We start from the raw sequence: 20,295 nt of genomic DNA on the forward strand, positions 1-20,295 counted from the left end.
AAGTTACGCTTCACCAAATTTGGTGTTCTACCACTGCGCTTGAACACCCAGAATACCAAATTTTTTTGATTTTTAGTCTTACTTTTGGTATTTGGTCCGTCTCATGGCTGTGGTTGCTCTTAAAGAAAACAAAACAAAAGAAAGAAAAGAAAGCATTAGGGCATTTTCGTAATTGTCGAAGAAAAATCATACTATGTCTCTTGCACCAGCCAGAAAAACCTCATGAAGCTTCTCGCTCCTCGGACAAAATTTAGGGTTTTAACTTTTGTTAGACTAGAAAAAACGAAAATAAATGACTCAGGGTGGGAAATTGCTCCCAAATCTAGATCAACAAAGCACCAAACTTCTCAATCTCACAGTTCTTCAACGAATCGATCCATATGTTGAAGAGATCTTAATCACTGCAGCTCACGTTACTTTCTACAAATTTAATGTCGAACTTAGTCAGTGGGTTCGTATAAACAATTTACTTTTTCTTATGATCTCAGCTTTGTGTGGTTTTTGTTATTAACCTTTAGACTTAATTTCATTTGTATAATAAATGCAGAGTCGAAAGGATGTTGAAGGATCTCTCTTTGTTGTCAAGAGGAACGCCCAGCCTCGCTTCCAGTTCGTTGTGATGAACAGGCGTAGTACAGGTTCTTATCTGCTATTCCTTTTCTAGTTAACTGATTAGATTTGATATTGTCTCAATTGTTGATAGTTTTTGATAAGCTAGTTTATAGCTTTCAAATTGGATTTTATGGACCTCAACAATCATTCTACTGATTAAGAAAAACACTGCCTTTGCAATAACGAAGGTGGTAAAAGGAGAAACCAAAGCTTGTGTTAGTAGTCAGATCACACTATATATATATTACAAAAATTTAAGAGAAACATGTTAATAAACTGGAGAGGTTGCATAACTTTGATTTTTCGGAGTTTATTAATGATCCTCTAACATCTCATTCATGAATGTCTTCAGAATTCGGATAGATCTATGAATGTCTTCAGAATTCGGATAGATCTATTATAGGATGTGCAGATCAACTTTGCATTGTATTTATGTTCCATATGGACTATCTATGTGCATAAATTCCTAAATTCCCTATACAAATTCTAAAATACTTATGCAGTATGTACACGTGTTTTTGCCTAATTCTACTGAGACCTTGAAGTTACCCATTCTAAACATATCTCTTAGGATCTTTACCATTAAGGCCTTGTTACTAACTCGGATTTGCTCATTTGTGCATGTTCTGTTCAGGAGCTCTTAAACCTTTTATATAACGTTCTTTGCTTGATTCAAAGGTTTGGTTCTGATCTGAAAATCAGAATCTTTCTTGTGTAAACAGAAAATTTGGTAGAGGATTTACTTGGAGAGTTTGAGTATGAGGTTCAGGTTCCATACCTCTTGTACCGGAATTCAGCGCAAGAAGTAAATGGTATTTGGTTTTACAATTCACGGGAGTGTGAAGACGTTGCAAATTTGTTTGGCAGGTATGCTACCTCATAAACTATTGCCTCCAAGGCAAATTATATGTTATAATTGCAGTAGCTTTTCCTTTTCGTGCAGTTTATATCTTCATAGCCAAATGAAGGAATTTTGATACTTCTGCACATTTCAAGTGCCTTGTCTTTTCCATATATTTTTTTGCTTGGATAACAAATTAATAACCAAAAATAAAAAACTAGAAGGCCTTTTTCTCATAGAAAAGCGTTTTTTATGCTTGTTCATAAATGTATATTGGAACGTTTCACTGTCACCACTGAAAATTTACATGTTGTTTACACCTTGAGCATCACTTTCTTCGAAAACAAGGCTTGCAGCTATGTGTTAGCAGTTCACTAAGATTAGACTTCAGTTTTCCCACCATATTGAACTAAAGTTAGACTTCACTTTCACCACCATACCGCACTAAATTTGACCACCATATCTGTCTCTTGAACCTATTCAAAGTTAATTGGTTACATAACAATCTCTGGTTGACAATAATGTAGATGGAGGACCTCTTGTTAAATTTTTTCCTGCCTTGCAAACGTTTTGTTCAATTCTCTAAAGTTATTGTGAACAGTCATGAATTGTGTCAGTATCTCTGGATTAGAGAAAAAATGTTGATGATGTTACTTGGTTTAAATTTGTGTCTTTTATCTTCAGGATACTTGATGCATACTCTAAGGTTCCTCAAAAGCCAAAAGTTTCTTCAACTAAAAGGTACCGTTTCAGAGCCTTGTGTTTCTTATATAATGTTCTCTCTGGAGATAAACTTCTTTCTTGAATGTGACTTATACGAAATTAAAACTGCAAGGTTACTACATGATGATTGATACATTTTTGCTGCTATGGTTGATAATTTTATGTGGTGAATGGTTGTGATATATATTTATTGCATCTTCCAAATTCGTAGATCAGCTTATTCTGTTGACAGATACCAAGAATGGTTTGCGCATGAGATGGGATTTATATACTCCTTGTTGTGATCTTCATGAAATTGCATCCTAAAGTTACTCTTTCAGGTGCTTTGATAAATATTGCTAAACTAATAAGATGAGTGAGCTAGTCACTGTTTCTAAAGTGTCCGAATGCCTACAGATAGCCTTGTGCACATTTAATCAAGATAAAAAAATGTCTCTTACTGTGCGACGACATCATAAAGGAGAATCTTTACTTATTATGTTGACTCCTGATTTTCTTTTATAATTGTGCTTCTCTTCAGTGAATTTGAGGAACTGGAAGCAGTCCCAACCATGGCAGTGATGGAAGGCCCATTGGAGCCATCGTCTACAGCTGGCACTACCGTCACAAATGTTCCTGATGATTCTCCCTTCGTTAACTTCTTCAATGTACGAGTCCAAGCACTCTTCACCAAAGATTATTTGTTTCTTATAATTTTTATTAATATCTATTCGTCCATTTAAATATCATTCTTGGTGTCTTGTGCCTTCGATTAGATCTTTTAGTTTTATTCCAAATACAAAACTTATGCAGGTGAAGCCGTGTGGTTTGTTTGTACTCCGTTCCGTTTCTCTGCATTTAGGTTATACTGTTATGTCTTCGACATTCACCAGCCATGTAAACATTTATTTGCTCATGTTTCATCAGGTGGCTCCGAATTTAGGGAATGCTTCAAGCGCAGCAGCTCATGGACGACCTGACCAATCTCTGCCATCTTCTCGTTCTTCTTCCAATGAACCAATTAATGCACCCTCTCCCCCACCAGCCCAGCAATTACCATCTCCTGTTTTACCAGCTTCTTCTGCTCCTCTTTTACCTATTCTTGATTCTAGTAGCAGAAACAACAGCAACAACAGCCGTCTCACGAATCTAGTAAAACCCATTACATATTTCACACCTCCTCCATACTCGTCGCCATTGATGATACCGACAACATCTTCGTGTATACCTACTGCTCCTTCTCTTCCACCTCCTCCTCTTCATCCGCTGGTGGGTCCTCAACGACCACCTTCGCTCACTCCTGCTTCTGCTCCAACATATAGGCCAGAATTTACCCGAGAAAAAGTTCGCAATGCACTTCTGAGGGTTATTCAGGTTTGTAATTTGTCGTCTTCATTAACTTTCTTGTTAGTTGTATCTTTAATATCCATAATAAGGTTTCATAAACAAATATTTGCTGCTGCTAGTATCAAATAAATAAAAAGTTAGAATGGATGGATAATTCGACTTGACTCCTATTGTGAAAGAAGCTACTCCCATTAGACACGTGGAGAACTGCTTCTGTATTAAGTCCTGCTCTTTGCTCTTGTTCTCTGCTGACCACTACTATCCTACCCGTCACCACTTCACCACATGACAACTGCCTTTTGTAATCCACTTCACGATAATGATGTTTCTTCACCATAACTTGCATCGTAATAGCCTAGGATTTTAATCTTTACCACCTTACTGTTAGAATGTATTTTTCTTACTTTAATCGTTTTTGATCCAGTCTTAGAAAAACTCTTATAAACATATTCCTGACATGTTCTGTTTGCTGTCCTTTTTGTTTTGCAGAAGGACCAGTTCATTGATATGTTCTACCAAGAACTTCTGAATACGCGTATTACATGACTAGTCTAAATTTTAGGTTGTAATGAGGTCTACTACTTACTGTCCATAATGTAGTTAATTAATCAGGTGAATTTGGAAAAGAGACTTATTATTTGTATAGTTTCAATCAGGTGTGCAATTTGTCTATGACCTTGGTAAATACTTAATTTAGGTTAAATGCAATTATGTGATCTACAACATGTTTTTCCCACTGTCCATGATAAACTGATGCCTGTTTAAAAACGCTGGTATATATTATATTCGTTCATGAAACCTGAGAAAATTGCAGTAGGGGGCAATCACAAGTTATAGAAGAAGAAAGATATATAGGATTCGAATAATTTGGAATTCGAATCCTATATAGGGTAAATAATATTTTCAGATTATGCCAATCTGGAAATTAGACGATGAAAGACAAGGCTAGAATCATTTGGAATTCCACCTAACTCTTCCATTTACCAATTTCCGATTATGCCAATCGGGAAGAGAGAGAGTTTAAATGTAAACTCGACATGTCTTGAATAAGATAACACTTGAGGGTGGCCAATCCCTCCTCCTGCTGAATTTTCAAGAAATCCTGGCTCCTGTATTACTTCCATCGTACTATTACGTGGTTGCTCATCTGTGTCTAGTATGAATTGTTGGAGAATTCGGAGAATATGAGACTATTTTGTTGAAGGGTGTCAATTTGGATGGTCATACATCCTAATGTCATTACATTTATGAAGATTTGGAAGTTTAATTGGGGAGAACAAAGACTTAGTCGAATATGAAATAACATCCCGGTTACTATATGGTGGTGTATATGGAAAGAGCGAAATGCAAAAATCTTCGACAACAAAAAGAAAATTTTGCCAAGTCTCATTATAGATATCAAATTACAAGCGTTTTTTTGGACCGAATCAAATACAAAAATGTTGGGCTTACGGCAAATACGGTGATTTCTCTATGGGATTCATTATACCGGCCTCCGTCATAAATTGTCTTTTTATGTTTTTTTATTTGGGTAGCCGAATCCCTTTCGGTTTCCTTTTTTTTATTCGGTTGTAATCATTAGGTTAAGATACCCCTTAAACGGCTTTTTTCAATGAAATTTCTATGTACCAATCAAAAAAAAATCATGAAATATATTCAAACTTAAAAAGTAATTATTTAAAGATTAAAGTGTGTTTTACTCATCGTCGGAGCCCGAACCTTCTTCAGAACTTGAACCACTTCCTGTTACATACCAGCTCCGTCCACCACCACTCCCTTTTTCTTTGAGATTGGCCACCCTCAATTTTGCTTCTAGCCTTCTACCATCTAGAAATACAAACATTGGGTCAAACCACTAAATGATTCAATGCAGTACATGTGGAAAAACGTTTAAGCACCGGCTTTCGTCCATTTCCCTCCAGCTTTCGTCCATTTCCCTCCACTTTCCTCAACTAGACAACAAAAGACGTATATCGTACGTAATTCCACCATAACCATGAGGGACAGAAACGTAATTATGTAATCCTTTTATGCAAAGTAAGCGAATCTCTTCGTTTGATCTCCATATAAACTTGTTTTATCCCAATTCTTCGAAAGCTTTTGCTTCCTTTGTTTTTGGAGTCTCTGGTAATCTCAAATTGTCTGAGATTCTGCCGGAACGTAGAGAGATCCGGCGCCATCACTGTAACTGCTTATAATTCAACCCGAAGTTATGAACCCAGAGTAGTAAGTTCCAATTTCTGTTTAACTTCTGTCTCCAAGTCGTAAGAAATATGAAAAGTTCTGTTGTTTTGGTCAATTGTTGTACTTCGAGTTCTGTTATTCTTGTAGATCTGTCTTCTTCTCTTGTATCGATTGAGTATTGGTTTACTTCATATTAGGGTTTCCTATTGTAAAATCCATATGTTTCTTGGAATCTGTTATTTAGTTGTTTAAATTGATGTGATCTGCTTGTAATAAGTTAGATCGGAGCAATTTGAATTTGTGTTATTGTTAACGAATTCTGCTTCTGTTGACCACTGCATGTAAAATTGTGAAAGAAACCTTTCGTGTCTTTCACACCGATTCCGGTCGGTTAGATGCATGTAGGAAATTTAGAGTTTGCTGTCTTAAACCAAATTGGCATGAGCACACTTTGTAGGATCTAGATGGAGAGTACTTGATCTATATCGTTCAACTGACTAGAAACATGCAACAGTTATTAGGAGCTATAAGAGTAATTGCCCACAATTGGATTTTAACACTTGATTTCTATTGTTTGACTAGAAACACACAGCAATCCTGCTAAGGTCTATGAACCTTGTTGGCTGTTGCATGCCTGATTGGATTAGTTTACAGTTGTAGATAACGAGACTAGTTAACTGGGTATATTGGTTTATAGCATGGAACTTTTGTTGCTATTTGTTTTTGGTTAGGGTGGCTAGCAATTGAACGTGCTTAACTGTTTGAGATTATTATAATTTTGATGTCTGAGTTCTAATTAAAAGAAAAATATTATTTTAATTCGCAAGTGAAATATTAAAGTTAAATCCAGAATGACCTTTGCTTCTGCTGTTCCTTACTTCCATTGAATTTGATTTTCCGAACTTTGTTAAATATTTGGCTTTCCCACTTGGGTAACTTATGGGGTGTGTCTGGATCTATTTGGCAGTGACTATCTGTTTAAGCTTCTTCTCATTGGAGATTCTGGTGTTGGGAAATCATGCCTGCTTCTGAGATTTGCTGTAAGTGGATGTTGTTCCTTGCCGTCATATATTTCGTTGTTGACTTACTTATGTCATTGATGCTGTATTCTAAAGCGGTTTTGTTTTGCCTACATTGGAAAAGTGGCTTGTGCTCCATCGTTGTGGAATCAAGCTCTATCAATGCCCTGACTGTTTTTCACATCTATGATGCAGGACGATTCGTATCTTGAAAGTTACATCAGCACTATTGGCGTTGACTTTGTAAGAATATTGTTATTGCGTATCTTAATGTAACACATCATCTAAAGTTCGATGACTTGGATATTTATCATGTGTTTTTTGTAGAAAATACGCACTGTGGAGCAGGACGGAAAGACTATTAAACTTCAGATTGTAAGTTTACGGGGTTATGCTTTAGCTTGCTTTAGTTATTTTGTACTGCATATTATAAATATTCGGAATGTGAATACAATTCTTGTGACAACCCTTTGAGCTCTTATAGACACTCAAGTTAGGTAAAGAAGTTACATAGTTATATCCTGGTAGTGAAACACAGCAACCCGTTGGTTGCTGCTGCAAATGATCCTTCATCCTTCCACGCCAAGTGAATGAAGTACTTCCGATTTTTTTTATAAATGATCTCTTGACTAGGGCTGCACAACGGGTAGGGTGGGTAGGATATGGCCTATACCCGCCACCCTACCCGTTTATTGGCGGTTAAAGAAAATCTTTACCCATCACCCTACCCGCCAAATAGTGGATAGGGTAGGATACGGTTAAAAAACTGGCGGGTATGGTAGGGTTGGCGGGTATGGGTAGGGTATGTGCACCCCTAGTAGGAATTGCTCGAAGACCAGTAGGGTAGGATAATTTTGAGCTTTACCCGCCACCCTACCCGTTTATTGGCGGTTAAGAAAATCTTCACCCGCCACCCTACCCGCCAAATAGTGGATAGGGTAGGATACGGTTAAAAAACTGGCGGATAGGGTAGGATTGGCGGGTATGGGTAGGGTATGTGCACCCCTACTCTTGACTGATCCTTGTTTCCCAATTCTGAGTTCTTCTGACTGTAGGTCCATAAACCGTGGAGATCTTCTTATGTTCTTTTTTTTTTTGAATGGACCATGTAGTGGGACACTGCTGGGCAAGAGCGTTTCAGGACAATCACTAGCAGCTACTACCGCGGAGCACATGGGATTATTGTAAGTACATTTGGCTCTTGTATGCTATATTTCTTATCTCTATGTGTTTTAACTTTCGTGGCTTCTTTTCAGATTGTGTACGATGTCACAGACCAAGAAAGCTTTAACAACGTGAAGCAGTGGTTGAACGAGATTGATCGTTATGCGAGTGATAATGTTAACAAGCTTCTGGTTGGGAACAAGAGTGATCTCACCGCAAATAAAGTCGTGTCAACTGAAACTGCTAAGGTAAAATGTTCTTACGGGTTGGAAACAAGGCTTTGTCAACTTATTATAGATAACAGATGCACATCAATTAACCTTCGTTGTAAACAAATGCGGGTCTGAAATGTTGTTTATGCTACATTATTACTTTCCTTTCCTGTTTGCCTATAAGCTTGTTAATATTGGGAAATTTGTCATGCAGGCCTTCGCTGATGAGATAGGGATCCCATTCCTTGAAACCAGTGCAAAAAATGCGACTAATGTTGAGCAAGCCTTTATGGCCATGGCTGCTGAAATAAAAAACAGGTAGTCCTTTTGTTTGTTTTTAGTGGTTAACTAACAGATCGAGAGCTCTACTTATAGAGTACACAAAAGGTCAAATGCTGTGTTGATGGGTACTACCTTTATTAGTGTTTAACTGTGCCATCACTCTACTTGTAGTCCGTATCTTATCACTTATATCCCACGTTAATTTGTAAATTGGGGTTTTTCAGGATGGCAAGCCAACCTGCTATGAACAGTGCTAAGCCTCCAACCGTTCAGATCCGAGGACAACCCGTGACTCAGAATAGTGGTTGCTGCTCCTCTTCTTAAGGATGAGATAAAGATGTCTTTAGTTCGGACTTTTTATCTCTCTGACAATCTTTGTCCCTCCATCCTTGTAAAACTAGTCTCTCTCTGGCGCACACTTATTCATCAGCCAGCTTCCTTCTCTCACGGGATCATTTCCTGATTGCTCTTTTACTATTTGTTCTTCAGCTATTGCTGAAGCTGATCCTTTGTGTTGTTTTTTTCTTTTCTCTTTTCTTTTTAAAGGGCCTGTAGAAACCGGGAATGTTTTTAGTAAATAGCTGCGCATGATTTTTTTTCAGTTTTGCGTATTGTGTTTGTTTTCTTCTAGAACATACTACATTTTTAACACATGTGACTGATAAACAAAATGAAAAAGTTAAGTACCGTTCTTGTGATTAAGTAGGGATATAAGTGTCAACCCTCAAAGCCTGGATTGAGTTCAATTTCTGGATTGCTCCCTACATATTTTTTTTTCCCCTCTAAAATTAGTGCTGTAACTTGGTTGATATATTAGAATACGTTTTCTCACTCTGCGCCTTAAGGAAAGAAGAACTTGGTATGAGGCATACGAAAATCTGGAAACAGATGATTCCTTGCTCATTGGAGATCATTTCGCTACTCAAGATCCAGTGTGCAAAAAACGAACATATCCCAATGATGACAATTGACAAAGAACGATCCGAGACGCTTATAAATATAGCAAATCCATCCTTTCCATATCGTTGATAATAATAAAACAATAACTACAGAAGACTGAACATAATTCTGATAATTTCTGTTTAGCGGAGGTTAAATCACCTATCATAATATAAAGATACGAACAAATGGTTATCGCAACAAGGTTTGACAATTCAAACTCTCACCAATAATCACCACATGAACAAGTTCCATTCCTGAAATGATGAAACCTCACAGTATCTCTAACGAATATTTCCCGCTGTTCAATCACAGAGATGTATTTTATGGCATCATGACAATCGCCACATATTCTGAGGTTCTTAAATATCCGAATTTCAGCTCTCTTTGCTGTAGAGATCAGTCCAAAAGCAACTGCTAATTTCTCACTATGCCTGGACAGTAACATCTCCTTCTGTTCCACGCCCACATCATGTAATGCAAAATCCAGATTTGGCACAAACCCAGCCAGCTTCATCTTCTTCTCCAACTCATACAATTTCGAGTGTATTAACTCCAAATCAGGGTGAATCCCGTCTCCGGACCTGAACTCATGAACAACATTCTTCACCTCAATCCAACTATACCCAGGTGTTTTCACAACCTTATGTTCCTTCATCAACTGCCGAACCCTAGCTACTTGATCCCACCTTTTCATGTCTGCATACACATTAGCAAGCTGGACATAACCAGCCGCACTATTTGGATCCAAATTTAGCAACTTCTGTACTGCAAATTCAGCTAGCTCTAAATTCTTGTGAATCCTACAAGCCCCTAATAGTGTTCCGAATATGGCTGGATGTGGCTCATAAGGCATTCCACTAATCAAATCTACGGCCTTTTGCAGGAAACCAGCTCTTCCAAGCAGATCAACCATACACGTATAGTGATCTGGCGTAGCTTCAATCCCATAATCTCTTTCCATTGATTCAAAATGCTTAATCCCAAGATCGACCAATCCTGCATGATTACATGCTGACAACAAAGCAACAAAAGTTATCCAATCCGGCCTAACTCCCTGATTATTAATCTCATCAAAGAACCGAATTGCTCTCTCGCCAAGCCCATGTTGAGCATACCCTGAGATCATGGCATTCCAAGTAACAACATCTTTCCGCCGAATCCCATGAAAAAGTTTTTCTGCATTTCCTAAATCCCCACATTTACAGTACATACTAAGGAAGGATGTTAACACACTTGTATCAAAATACAATGTAGATTTGCAAACAAATTGATGAATTTGCTTACCCAACCCCAAGGCAGATAAATTACTACACCCCAGTAAAACACTACTCAAACTCCTCTCATTTGGTCTAATACCCAAACCCACCATTCTCCTGAAAAGTTTCACGCCATCTTCTGATCTACCACATTCAACGTACCCAGAAATCATTGAATTCCAACTTACCAAGTTCCTAACCGGCATTTCTTGAAACAAATTTTCGGCCAATTCTATCTTTCGGGACTTCATATACCCAGTAATCATCGCTGTCCAAGCAACGACACTTTTAATCGGAGCTTTATTAAAGAAATCAACCGCAGAATCCAAATCGTTAGCTTCAACATAACCAGAAATCATGGCACTCCATGAAACACTATTTTTCTCAGGCATTATTGAAAATAGTTCCAGAGCTTCGTTCATTTGCCCATTCCTTGACAAACCCGATATCATGGTGTTCCAAGATGCAAAATCTTTAACAGGTATTTTATGAAAAAAATTCCATGCTGTTTTAATATCAGAATTATTAATATAACAAGCTCACAGAGTGTTAAAAGACACAACATCCGGTTCAGGAATTTTATCAAACAACTCTCGAGCTTCCTTGAGTTCCCCAGGTTTTCTCGAATGGAAAATTTCTTGTTTGGTCCTAGGCCCATATAGTTATTTATAGTAGGGTCCAACCGGAATTTTTTTTTATCCGAAGGTTCAAAATTAATTAAAACATGGAAATATCCATAATGCCCATTACTACCAAACATGTGTGTCTACACCAATGTAGTTAATATCGGATATCGGTTCATCTCGGCCGGGACCGATACACTGGTACGATTTTATATCGGGGATATTATCGTTGAAATATCGGTTCTAGATTTAGAGACTATAATTTTATATTAAACATTTCTCCACACATTTTCGGATAAGATATAATAGATAACATCAATTTTATCAAAAAAACAAAAGAGTAACTTTAGTAGACTTGCTTCGAGAGCTACATGCACCTCTACTACCACCCGAAAGACTTTCTTCGCCAAAATTACCCTTAAACTTTATAGAAAACGACCAATACCGTCTCATATAAGGAAATGTAGGAAAATTTCGTATCGACCGATACGACCGATATTTGACCGAAACGACCGATATTCGACCGATGCGGCCGATATTATCGGACGAATATCGTATCCCCGATATCCTTCTTATCGTATCGTTTTGGGCCGATATCCGAAATATCCCCGATATATCGGCCGATACGGCCGATATTGACTACATTGGTCTACACTGCTTACAAATTTGAGTACATATCTGGTACACTGCTTAAAAATTCGAGTACATATTTGCTACACTGCTTACAAATTTGAGTACATATCTGTCTGAGTACATATCTGTCGTACTGCTTACAAATCCGATTATATATCTGAATGCTTACAAATTCGAGTACATATTTGCTGCACTGCTTCCAGGTAGAGTACAAATCTGTAAGAATCAATGATAAATAAATTAGAAAACGTATTATATCACATACATTGTAGGATCATACAATGTAGCAACCCAACCTTCTATGTTCCTCCAAATCCATTTGCAGCACACCTTCTTTCAAACACACGTCACAACCAATTTGTAACTTCATCAAGACCACCACCAATTTCACAAGCTTGCAAATCTGAACCAACAACAACTCCTGTTCCTATCATTCAAAATTTGTCATTTCTTGCAATAAGTTCTGAATTCCAGCTCCAGATCATCTCCATATCCAATTCCAGTACTGAATCAAACGTAACAAAGAGCATCTATTTCAGTATTTCATATACGTACTGAATCAAACATAACAAGGAGCACTTCCTATCAGTATGCGATATATGTACTGAATATTCATGAACTACAAATCAACAGTATGACAACAACAGGTGACAGATCTATGAAAAATAAGAGAATCGAAAGACATATTACAGTATTTCACATAAGTACTGAAGGGTAAGACTAAAAAAGGAGCAAAAACACAGCAAATAACACTTCCTATCAGTATTATACATACATACTCATGGATCGAACCAAAAAAAATTGGAAAAACTTCAAATAAAACAAAATTAGAAGAGTTTTGTATCAGTACGCCATATATGTACTGTCAATTCATACACGAAAAACAACTGTAACAAACCTAAAAAATGTTATAATGTTGAACCAATGATAAATCACAAATAACCGCTACAGTTTTAGTTACCTGTAACCCTGGGAAAACAGCATTGTTAATCGCAGATTCCATATCAACCCAAAGAACAGGATCTTTCTTGAAGAAAATCATGCCACCTCTGGGACCTCGTAATGACTGAAAATTGAAACAGAAGACATAGTAAACAACATGACCCTTGAACCTAAACCAATAAAAACAAATGCTGCTTGTGTTGGTGTCAGTAGTTGCAGTCTTGCAGACTTCATGAATGGGACTAGGTGTACCTTGTGAGTGGTGGTTGTTAAAACATCACAGTATTCAAATGGGTCGGCAAGTACAGATGCAGCAACGAGACCACTTATGTGAGCCATATCCATCATGAGAAAAGCCCCAACAGAATCTGCAATATTCAAGAAACATAGCAGGAAAGGGAATTAGGTGTGCGTAATGGGTTAACTAGTCTGATTCTCTGATCACTAAGAATAACAACTGTTGACAATCAAAAGATATGTGTATACCTTTCTCATTCGAGGATAATCTAAATCACGAGGATAAGCACTAGCACCAACAATGATGAGTTTTGGTCGAAAGAGGGTGGCAGTTTTCTCAAGCATATCATAATCAATAAGGCCTGCAAGTGAATTTGGTGATGAATGCAAATTATCAACGAATTATAAATGAACAACAATAGACCACATAGTCATTACACAATATAAGAATGCAGAGCAGCACCTGTTGATTCATCAAGACGGTAGGGCATCGATTCAAAATAAATCGAAGTCCCAGATACCCGTCTTTTAGGAGTCATAAATCCATGTGACAAGTGACCTCCATGAGGAAGATCCAGACCCTGTGCCAGTTACATGAACAAAACCCTTTGTTGACAAAGTGTCTCTAGCTCATCAATGTACTCATTGCCACCATAATATCTACATTGCATAATGAAATGATCAAATGCATTTCAATACAAATACAGGGAAAAAATACAACATTAAGCACTATCTTTACCTTTTACCAGAAAGCCCTTCTGAATACTTGTTTGTGAGACAAGAACCCACAGCTTCCATCACTGCGCGAGATGTAAAATTCTCTGAAGCAATGAGCTCCAAGCTGTTAAACTGACGATTCTTCTCACTATCAATTATTGAACGTACTTCAGGGTCTGCCTAACTTGAGAAGGTAATCTATCCGCAGTAGTAGTACCCAACTTGGGAAAAAAAGTTGAAGAACCTTTAGTAAAAAGATTGGGTTGTTGTACAGCAGCACCCATTATTGCAGCTCCACTGTATGCCTGCATCTTCTTCACTTCTCCTTAAACATAACAAGGAGCACTTCCTATCAGTATGCGATATATGTACTGAAGATTCATGAACTACAAATCAACAGTATGACAACAACAGGTGACAGATCTATGAAAAATAAGAGAATCGAAAGACATATTACAGTATTTCACATAAGTACTGAAGGGTAAGATTAAAAAAGGAGCAAAAACACAGCAAATAGCACTTCCTATCAGTATTATACATACATACTCATGGATCGAACCAAAAAAATTGGAAAAACTTCAAATGAAACAAAATTAGAAGAGTTTGGTATCAGTACGCCATATATGTACTGTCAATTCATACACGAAAAACAACTGTAACAAACCTAAAAACCATAAAAGCGTCAATCAAATCAATTTGATTATCAGAATACAATCAAAAAAACAAACCAAAAGAAGAAAAACCGAACAAAATAATCAAACAAGATGATTAGAAAGCATACCTGGAAACAGAAAACAAATATTCTCCTCGTAAATCATAACGATGCACCATCTTGTTCTTCTTCTTCTTCTTCTTAAAAGTAGACTAGGTTTCTGTCAGTACGGGATATACGTACTGTTGGTTCATACACAACAATCAGCTGCATGTCAAAAATAATTAACGAATCCGTGAAAAACAGTATTGAAACACTTCTATTTCAATATTTCATATATGTACTTCTGAATCAAATAAAAAAAGGTCTTCAAAACTAGGTTTCTGTCAGTACTGCAGATACGTACTGTTGGTTCATACACAAAAATAAACCGAAACACATCTAAAACCAACAAAATGAAACTGATATGATCAGATCTAGTGAAGAAATTGACAAAAAACATGATTATCCATATAGATCTGAACTATTTTTTAATAAAATAAAATAAACAATCAAACAAGGAGATCAAAACATAATCAAACATCCATTAAACGATTAATATTAGAGCCCTAAAATAAACATTACTAGATGAAAATTGATTATAAAAAAAAACTAGACTAACATCAACAGTAAGAAAATCAACCTATATATCTTGCAAAAATCTTCACCGGAGGAGTTCTTCTATAATATACAAAACGATAGCTTTGGGATCGAATTGGCGACTCAATTAATGAAATCAAAAAAATCTCCAGCGTGAAAGATTCTTTGGAGCAAAACCAAAACTTGAAAGAGAATGTGACGATAAGAACCAGGAGATTAAATATCTAGAGGTGGAAGGTTAATTTGGGAATTTCGAAATTACGCATTACCGGTCCCGCATGTGTACCGGACCAGGGGATAAAATTTTTGGTCCAATTTTCTCTTTTTCCTTTTATTATGGACCTCTGGTTACTGGGCTTTAATGGGTGGACCTGCCATTAACGAAGACTACCATAATAATACCTATTGGTAATTCCTACTTCTCGAATACCCTGCCAATATCGAATTCCATGTGACAGTCGTTTTAACTGTCATGTTTTCAAAAACTTTACGAGCTGAATTTAAATCAGCAACCCGAATATAATAAGTGATCATCTTATTTGATGACACAATGTCATCATGAGGATACAGTGATTGGGATCTTCTGGATGAGGGTTGAGTAGGAATCATGTTATTGGTGGGAACAACGAAATGGGGTTTTCCCAGTGAAAGAGAAGAGGGAGGTTTTGTGACCAATGGGTCATTAACATCATGGAGATTTGGATTTTCAGAAGGGAGGGTAGAATGATGCTTATGGTAGAGATTTAGGGTTTTGATTAGATAGAGAAATCTACTAAAATGGAGATGGTTTCCTGTTGTCTTTTTTGTAATTAGAGACATTGGCCATTTATTTGAAGATTAGGAAATTAATATGCCAGTGAAGACCTTTGAAGAAAGTCTTGAAATGATATGTATGGTACCTGTATGGTTGTACGGCCGTCAACTAAGAGCTTCCCCAATGGTCCGATAGGCCCTCATTGTAGAATGAATGATATGTACGTATAATTGTGGAGTGGTTAGGGTAGTTTAGGTGGTTAGTGGTTACTCTACGGGTGCTGCTATATATATATACGGTGGTGGTGTATTTGTTTATTATGTTGTTGAATGAAATGAATTGATACCCTCTGTGTCTGTAAACCTCTTATCTGTTTTCTAATGAATTCTTCTCCTCCTTTATTTGTATTCGTCCCTTCTTTTTCTGTTAAATTCTTCTTATTTCATTAAAGATATTTGATTTATGAGTTTGGGGGCTCATCAATTGGTATCAGAGCCATTTGATCTTGTCGGACGGTTCCTGCTTTACCTAAATGGATTCACATAATGATCATCTCAAAGGCCTGATTTCAAAATTTATTGGCAATCATCGAAGAAAATCGACGAGAATTTAAGATGGACAGTTCAAATATTTTAACACAGTTGAAAAATATTTCATCAAGACTTTCAGCATTAATCGAAGAATAAGATTGTATCATGTTTGCTGAAAATCAAGTTGATTCTTCTGATTCCAACGTTGGTGATCTCTGTCCAGTTTTCACTGAAGAATCTAAAGAGACTGAAGTGCCCGCTGATAAGCCACAAGATGAAGAACCCTACATATGTGCTTTGATTCCATTGATGAAACAAAAGTTTACTTCCTTTTAGAATTCAAGTGTAGCAAGTATGCTGGAAGAATCCGTGGACGAATCGTTGTGCTTCTTTGGTGTATCATTTCTTGTTCCGTTAATCAGGTGGCCAAGATCCAAACATTATGCATTTTGTTGTTCCCTTGTAATATTATCTTTACAGCATTACTGGATAGTTTGGTGAACAAGAATCAATTGATAATCCGGTCTTATATTCCCGAAGAACAGCCTAGAGTTATCAATCACCTCACGACAATCTTAATCATATGGTAGTGAAACAAGATGTTGCGGAATCACAAACAATGGGACGAAGATGTTTGTGATTACTTTTTATATCTTGCCTATCGGAGATATCAATCTTGAGCCAATCAATATGAATGTACTCGTACGATATAAGATGCAAGATCAGATCACACAACTACGATAAAAGTAGTATCGGTCTGGCTTCACAATCCCAATGAAGTCTTTAAGTCGTTAACCTGGTTTTAGAAGAAGAAAACCAAAGGTTAAAGGAGAATCGACTCTAGCACGCAAACTAGTATCACACGTAAGGTGTGGGGATTAGTTTTGCACAATACTAGATGTCTCCTTTATATAGTCTTTCAAATCAGGGTTTGCAATCAATGTTAGCTTAGTAACAAAGTATTCAATATCCACAGTTAGATGAAAACCTGATTTAGATTCAAGCTAATATTTCTCAACCGTTAGATCGAAAACTTAGCTTGTTATACACACTTTACAATGCACGCTTCTAGGTTTGTTAACCGTACCTAAACATATGCACTTGTTGGTTCAACAATAGTTAACCAAAAGGTTAGCCATATGAGCATTTCATATCAACCATGTTCTTCTTCACCATAACTAGTTCAAATGACTTCAAATGAACTAGTTAGAGAGTTGTTCAATTGCAAGGAAATCTCATGTACTACACAAGACACAATTGAAGCAAAGATGATTTGATTCACTTGAATCGGTTCACGAACTTTTATAGCCACGGTTTGCAAACTGCATTCCTTAGTATTTATAAGTTTAAGTTCAGAATCATCTTCATATATATAACCTTCTCAAGTTCGCAGACTAGGTTCGCGGACTTAAGTTACCGGGCAGAGTTTACAAACTCCAGCAGAAATTCTCGGGTTTGAGAACTTCGCCGGTTCGCAGACTGAGTTCGAGGACTTATCTTCACGTAAGTAGTTTGTCAATTCCAGCATAAATTCTCGGGTTTGAGAACTTTGGCAGTTCGCGGATTGAGTTTGCGGACTTGGCTCACGCCATTCTTCTGGTTCTCTTGATCAACAAAGTTCGCAAACTTTGGTTCAAGGAATAGGACTTATACATAAATGTGTTTCCACAACAATGCTTATGTCCACCATTGGTTATGTAATCTAAACTATCATTTCAATCACTGAAACATTCTTAGAGGACGTTATACAGTTGTTACACCATTTCTCGTCAAAGCAATTTTCAAAGTGATTGAAACATATCATGACTTTCGTCACTAGGTAAAGATAAACTTGATCGAAACGAAAATCTTACCAACACATGTTTCGAGATATAGATAGGCGAGGTATACTCGGCTCGAAATACCAAATGTGTATAATCCAAGTCTATATATATCGCATACGACTTCTTGTCTCAAAGAGTAGGAGATAGAGTAGATAGACTTTTGAGTGACAGATAAGTTCAAGTCTTCACATACCTTTTTGTCGAGAAGTTCCACCGGTTCCTTGAGTAGTTCTTCTTCTTGTATGATGAATCTCCATGAAGTCCTTGATCTCAACTACACTTTCTATCCTAGTCCGAGACTTAGCTACAATAAACTAGAAATCAAGACTTATAGTTTTGATCACTAACATTGACAAACATGCTTGAGATAGAAACGTATGCGAGTTCGACCGAGTAGTGCTCTAACACAAGTTTATCTCTCTTGTATTTAAATTGAGACTCGCAGTTTGCTTGAGTAAGATTTAAATCGAGAGATAGAGATAAAAACTCTTTGATATAATTTTTGTATAGATTGAGTCTGACTGTCTAGTTGATTTTCTAGAAAGTATATTGGAGTTTTGGGTGTGGTTGTTAGACCCCCGCTTTTTCACGATCCTTGGAATTGGTGTAACCTGTCCTGATAACTGGTGTGACCGATCACAAGCAATACCATAAGTAGATGGAACCGATCCTTGTAACTGGTGTAACCGATCCTAGTGACTGGTGTGACCGATCACAAGTATTTCCATATTTAGGTGTAACCGATCCTAGTGATTGGTAGAACCGATTGAACCCATGTATGTGATTTGATATTTGATCAATCACATAGTAGTCTTGGAAAACAGGTGAACCAATTCTAAACTTGTTTGGAAGTGTGGTATAACCCTTTCCAAGAATGCAAATCCATGTAAGTATGAAATAAGGATTTGCAGTAAAAAGATGTCAACATACTTTGAACACATACAGTAACTCTTATCATTTATTGTTCAAAGATATTCCTTAGTACTCAAGGATATCCTGTACCGAGATGAATTAACAAAATATTTTAATTAAGATTTTTGGTTTTATATGCTTTAATTACCAGCAATTAAATGCATATTTCTAGAGAATAAAAATTAGTAATGTGCATTTACTAATTGGAGATTTTCTATTGAGATATTTCAGAAATATTGGACAAGCATTTGTTGGAATTATGAAAACCGAATTTTGCCATTCATTGCATATCTTGAGAGTATTTTCGGTTTTGGAAATTCCTTGATGTCCAAACATCCTTGGTCTATAGATACCTAAGTTTGCATTTCTTGCAAACTATCCTAAGAGCCAGGAAAACTTCATTATTTTTTGTTTCTGGTGGAGCCGTCTATTCGAAGAGGAAAGTATCATAATTATGTAAAATCTCTTATGACTGCTTGTTTAAAGACTTATATGGGATCAAGAAGCTCTACATGTACCATTGGTGGAAAACTAGATAATTGCAGTGTTATTAGTTTTCGATTGATTTGATTGACTAACGGTTGTTGAAACTTTCATTGCACCTAGTTTGTTTATTCTTTAGAATCTTCTCTTCTGAAATAACATTCACTCAAACTAGATCGAAGTATCGACGGAGAACTATTGTTAGATCTAAATACATCTTGTGATAATCTATTGTTGACAGACTTCATTATGTGTGTGATTGATCACAAGATATTCAAGTGGTGTTGTGCAGGTTTATTGAAGATTAAAGAAGATCAAAGAAGATTTGAAGACGAAGAAGATTTCTTATTGGTTTTCGTATCTTGTGAATTTGTGTGCACAAACCTTGATCGGCTGGAATCCATATTTATTCGATCGATTAATTGCAATACATCTCTTTGAGAGTTATTTTGATTAAGTGCGAATCTATACTTGACTATTTCGATAGTTAAAGTTAGATTGATCTAACCAGACAAAGGACTTTATTATATTAAACATAAGATCCTTTGTCAACAACTCATTTATATCTTTAGCAAATATTGATTATACTGGTTACAAAATAGGTTATTCCTTTTCTGTTTGGAATACGATCCAAAGGACTTGCTATTCACGTGCGTGACTCTAGAAATCGAAGGCGCAGGGATACTAAGGGAACTAAGTAGCTAGGGGTAATCTGTTTGGTCTCAAATATACGAAGTTGGTTTAGATTTTGTATAGCGTCTTAATTATGACTTAAAGACTTCATTGGGA

The 20,295-nt window shown here is 36.7% G+C and overlaps 2 protein-coding genes and 1 pseudogene across 2 annotated transcripts; 2 read left to right on the forward strand and 1 right to left on the reverse strand.

The window, feature by feature from the left end:
* The first annotated feature begins 213 nt into the window (after window positions 1-213).
* Window positions 214-4,236, forward strand: LOC113302520 (mRNA-decapping enzyme-like protein). The gene is made up of 7 exons (XM_026551438.1): window positions 214-451; window positions 548-638; window positions 1,335-1,479; window positions 2,138-2,194; window positions 2,697-2,823; window positions 3,083-3,529; window positions 3,992-4,236. Exons 1-7 carry the CDS (start codon window positions 293-295, stop codon window positions 4,046-4,048), a joined length of 1,083 nt encoding a protein of 360 aa, XP_026407223.1. The 5' UTR covers window positions 214-292; the 3' UTR covers window positions 4,049-4,236.
* A 1,332-nt stretch (window positions 4,237-5,568) lies between these two features.
* On the forward strand, window positions 5,569-8,982 carry LOC113302521 (GTP-binding protein YPTM2). The gene is made up of 8 exons (XM_026551439.1): window positions 5,569-5,728; window positions 6,654-6,726; window positions 6,901-6,948; window positions 7,033-7,080; window positions 7,818-7,889; window positions 7,962-8,117; window positions 8,296-8,399; window positions 8,588-8,982. Exons 1-8 carry the CDS (start codon window positions 5,715-5,717, stop codon window positions 8,685-8,687), a joined length of 615 nt encoding a protein of 204 aa, XP_026407224.1. The 5' UTR covers window positions 5,569-5,714; the 3' UTR covers window positions 8,688-8,982.
* Window positions 8,983-9,525: 543 nt separating this feature from the next.
* Window positions 9,526-15,666, reverse strand: LOC113301213 (annotated as a pseudogene).
* Window positions 15,667-20,295: the final 4,629 nt, after the last annotated feature.

This window comes from Papaver somniferum, chromosome 8, assembly GCF_003573695.1.
Source record: "Papaver somniferum cultivar HN1 chromosome 8, ASM357369v1, whole genome shotgun sequence".
Taxonomy (NCBI): domain Eukaryota; kingdom Viridiplantae; phylum Streptophyta; class Magnoliopsida; order Ranunculales; family Papaveraceae; genus Papaver; species Papaver somniferum.

Excerpts from the sequence above, each read along its gene's own strand:
- LOC113302521 (XM_026551439.1), top strand. Across the intron at positions 6,949-7,032 it reads GCACTATTGGCGTTGACTTT|AAAATACGCACTGTGGAGCA; the intron begins GTAAGAATATTG and ends TGTTTTTTGTAG. Across the intron at positions 8,118-8,295 it reads TGTCAACTGAAACTGCTAAG|GCCTTCGCTGATGAGATAGG; the intron begins GTAAAATGTTCT and ends TTTGTCATGCAG.
- LOC113302520 (XM_026551438.1), top strand. The coding sequence starts at position 293 with ATGACTCAGGGTGGGAAATTGCTCCCAAATCTAGATCAACAAAGCACC. Across the intron at positions 639-1,334 it reads GATGAACAGGCGTAGTACAG|AAAATTTGGTAGAGGATTTA; the intron begins GTTCTTATCTGC and ends TTGTGTAAACAG. Across the intron at positions 1,480-2,137 it reads GTTGCAAATTTGTTTGGCAG|GATACTTGATGCATACTCTA; the intron begins GTATGCTACCTC and ends TTTTATCTTCAG.